This window comes from Hypanus sabinus, chromosome 1, assembly GCF_030144855.1.
Source record: "Hypanus sabinus isolate sHypSab1 chromosome 1, sHypSab1.hap1, whole genome shotgun sequence".
Classification (NCBI taxonomy): domain Eukaryota; kingdom Metazoa; phylum Chordata; class Chondrichthyes; order Myliobatiformes; family Dasyatidae; genus Hypanus; species Hypanus sabinus.
In genome coordinates, this window is record NC_082706.1 from 119020028 (window position 1) to 119024063 (window position 4036).

Consider the following 4036-nt stretch of genomic DNA (forward strand, 5'->3'; position numbering starts at 1 on the left):
GTCACCTAATATATTAAGTTGGAGCAGATAAGGATAAGATTTATGAGAATGTTGCTGGGACTAAAGGGACTAAGTTATAAACAAAGTGGGACTTGTATTAGCAAGTAGAATTCGGACTGTTCTATAAAATGGGGACCATAGATAAGAGTGAATGTGCACTGCCCTTTTCCCAGAGTGGGGAATCAAGAACTAGAGGACATAGGAATGTGGTGGGAGGGAGCAGATTTAATAGGAAACTGAGGGGTAACTTTTGCACCCAAAAGGTGGTCAGACTGCTATAGGAACTGATTGAGGCAGCTAGATTAACAAGAATTAAAAGACACTTGGACACCATTGATGGGAATGGTGTACAGCGATTATGGACCAAACTCAGGAAAATAGACTAGCTTTGTTGTAACTCTTGGTCAGCATGGACCAATTTAGCTAACGGTTCTGTTTTCTGTGCTATACAACTCTACAAAATGGTAATTTTAATGGTAATAATCACCTATAAGTGGAATCCATTTTTAAGAACTGCAAGAGTATGCTCTGCATCTACAAAGATTGACTGCTTTTATTAACAGGATCATAATTCAAAGATGCCATGTCATTTTGACATGCAATCATATTTCACCCTCCGTAGTATGTTAATTACCTTGATGTAATATAGTTGTCATTGTTTTTATAAAAAGCTTTGTTCTGTTTTAGCAAGACAATATATATGTGTCATAGCTGCAGATTTAATGAAACATCATCCATTAATTATTCAAAGGCTTCTTGTTTCCCATAAGGTTTGAAGTTACTGCCAAAAATGATATATGATCACCATTGAGGTTAATTTCATTTGTCTTTGAGGTGAAATTGCCATTTGCTAAATTTGAGGAAGGCATATTTTTAGCGTTCCAACCAATAACTCTAATGAAGGCAGTGCCTGAGGTGACGACAAGCAGGGATTGATGGCGTTATGCGCACTTCCCTCTTCAAATCTAGGCAATAAAAGTTTTTGGTTTTTTTGCCTACTTTTCTGTAGAGGAAAATCTCCTTAATGAATTGATGCCTAATACCATGGAAGCTTGGTGCTCCATAACTACTACTCAAATTTGTGATTAAAAGTGTACATTTTATTAGGTACACTTAAATGTAAATGCAAATATCTAATTAGCCAATATGTGACAACAACTGAAAGCATAAAAGCATGCAGATATGGCTGAGAGGTGCAACACACACAAAATGTTGGAGAAACTCAGTAAACGTCGAAACATTGACTGTGCTTTTTTCCGAAGATGCTGCCTGGCCTGCTGAGTTCCTCCAGCATTTTGTGTGTGTTGTTTGGATTTCCACATCCGCAGATTTTCTCTTGTTTGTGGTTGAGAGGTGCACTTGTTTCTCAGACCAAAAATCGGAATGGGGAACAAATGTGGCCTCAGTGACTTTAACCATGGAACGAATGTTGGTGCCAGATGCGATGGTTTGAATATCTCAGAAGTTGCTGATATCCCTGAGATTTTCACACACAGCAGACAATGGTGTGAGAAAGCAAAAAAAGTTCCACCCAGAGAGCAACAGTTCTGTGGGCAAAAATGCCTTGTTAATGAGAGACATTAGAGGAGAATGGCCAGGAAGGCGACAGAAACTGAAGCAATTATGCATTACAACAATGGTGTGCAGAAGAGCATCTCTGAACACACATGTTGAACCTTGAAGTGGATGGGCTACAGCAGCAGACCACCACGTGCAGTAAGTGGATACTTTATTTGGTAGAGGTACTGAGCTGGTCACTGAATGTACAGTGTGGCACAGCAGGATGGACGTGACCCTAAATCAGGCTTTAGGAGACAATGTTCACTGTAATCATTAAATTCGTTATTTCTCAGCGCTGTCATGCTTAGATGCTGAGTGTATGTATCTCCAATTTATGAATGCAAACCTCTTGTTTTGATACTATTTTTAAAAATTTGACCTCATTATTTAAGAGTTGCAAATTTAAAATGCATACATTAGGATGCACATTATTGAATGCCATCAGCCCCTCAAAGCTAATCAATAAGCTTCAAGACCTTTGCCTCAATACCTCCCAGTGAAATTGGATCCTCGTTTTCCTCACTTGCAGACCCCAGTCAGTACAGATTGGCAACAATATCTCCTCCACAATTTCCATTTGTGCAGGCTGTGTGCTTAGCCCCCTGCTCGACTTGCTTTATACTTGAATGTCTGGCTAAGCACAGCTCCAATTCCATATTCAAGTTTGCTGATTTATGCCGAATCAAAGGTGATGATGAATCAGAATATAGGACGGAGACTGACAATCTGGTTGATTGGTGCCATAACAACAACCTCTTGTTCAGTATCACCAATTACAAAGAAAGCACAGCAACACCTCTACTTCCATAGCAGTTTGCGAAGATTCGGTATGACATCTAAAACTTTGACAAACTTCTATAGATGTGCGGTGGAGAGTATATTAACTGGCTGCATCATAGCCCAGTATGGAGCACCAACGCCCTTGAATGGAAAAGCTTACAAAAAGTAGTGGGATTTGGCCCATTCCATCACAGGTAAAGCCCTCCCCACCATTTAGCACATTTACACGAAGCATTGTTGCAGGACAGCAGCACCCAACATCAAGGACCCCCACCACTGAGTCATGCTCTCTTCTCACTGCTGCCATCAGGAAGTTATTTCCCCTCAACCATGAAACTCTTGAACCAAAGAAGAAAACTTAACTCAGTGTTCCCACAACCTATGGCCTCACTTTCTAGGACTCTTCTTCTCATGTTCTCAATATTTACTGCTTATTAATTTATTATGTTTTTTCTTTTTGTGTTTGCAGTTTGTCGTCTTTTGCACACTGGTTGAATGCCTGAGTTGGTGCAGTCTTTCATTGATTCTTTTATGGTTACTGTTCTATTATGGGTTTCTTGACTATGCCTGTAAGGAAAAGAATCTCAGGGTTGTATATGATGACTTATATGTACTTTGAATTTTCTTAAACTTTAAGGAGAAGCTCTAACTACATTGTGTTGTGCTAAATCTTCCACAGGGCAAAGATGCAAGTGAGCACTGGATCAGGGAGGTTTGCATGAGCATAATTCAAGGTGAGTGAGTGTCAGATATTCCATATTAAAGTTATCTTAAAATTTGACCCTCCAACTCTCTGGTATTCTTCTCTCTGATTTTATGGCTTTGGCATTATCCTGAGAAAATTCTTAACAAATATGTATAAAATTCCATTGTCTTCGACTTCATTTAAAGGTTTTTATTCCTTTAAAATAATCAACAGAAGATATGCATATGAATTTATCAAGTGTGTGTATAAGCATAGTGAAATTTCATGACTTCTTTGTATTCCAATTTCTTGTACAAAGTAGAGGTATAAATTTGGTAGTCATTTTCTGCAGAAAGGTGAACATCATGAATATCTGTTTTGTAATAGCAAATTGAAGATAATCTATTCTACTTAAATAATGTTCCTCAATTATTTTATCAATTTTGGCTTCAGATTTTACCTAAAGTAGTGTCAGTCTGAATAAGTTAACTGTTAGATAGGGGACTGCAAAAGCAATTAAAATATATGAACATAAGAATAGCAATTTTCTAATCAACCTTTCAAGTCTGTATTAGCCTTCAGTGACATTAGAGCTATGTATTCTTGAGATGAGAAAATCCAGTAAAGGTTCTTTGTTCCAATCAAACAAGTTTTTGCAGAGATTTATTCAAATTTGAGATATTGTCATCACCATTTATACCAACATATATAGCTCATTTCTAATTACACTTGAGTAACTGATAGTGACTCATCTTACTGAAGCAACAAGACCATTAAAATTTAATGAGTTCTCATTTCCATTATTTCTTTTTTTAGAGCAAATGCCTCAGCTGTCTGCTAGTTTAAGACTACCAGTTATGCCAGGAGAACCAGGCCGGCCTGGATCACCTGGACCTCCAGGACCAGCTGGACCTCCAGGAGAAGCAGGGCATCCAGGTCCTGTAGGCCCAAAAGGTGTCAAAGGACACCAAGGTTACCCTGGTGAACCAGGATCAAAAGGTAAGTAAATGA

The 4036-nt window shown here is 38.4% G+C and overlaps 1 protein-coding gene across 6 annotated transcripts in view; it reads left to right on the forward strand.

Annotated features, from left to right (window-relative positions):
* The window catches only part of LOC132397074 (collagen alpha-1(IX) chain-like), a 117602-nt gene that overhangs the window by 110256 nt on the left and 3310 nt on the right, over nucleotides 1-4036 (forward strand). For all 6 annotated transcript variants that reach the window (XM_059975334.1, XM_059975344.1, XM_059975338.1 and 3 more), the window contains 2 exons: nucleotides 3020-3074; nucleotides 3842-4024. In XM_059975334.1, coding sequence (XP_059831317.1) covers nucleotides 3020-3074; nucleotides 3842-4024 — 238 coding nt within the window. The remainder of the gene's footprint in view (nucleotides 1-3019; nucleotides 3075-3841; nucleotides 4025-4036) is intronic.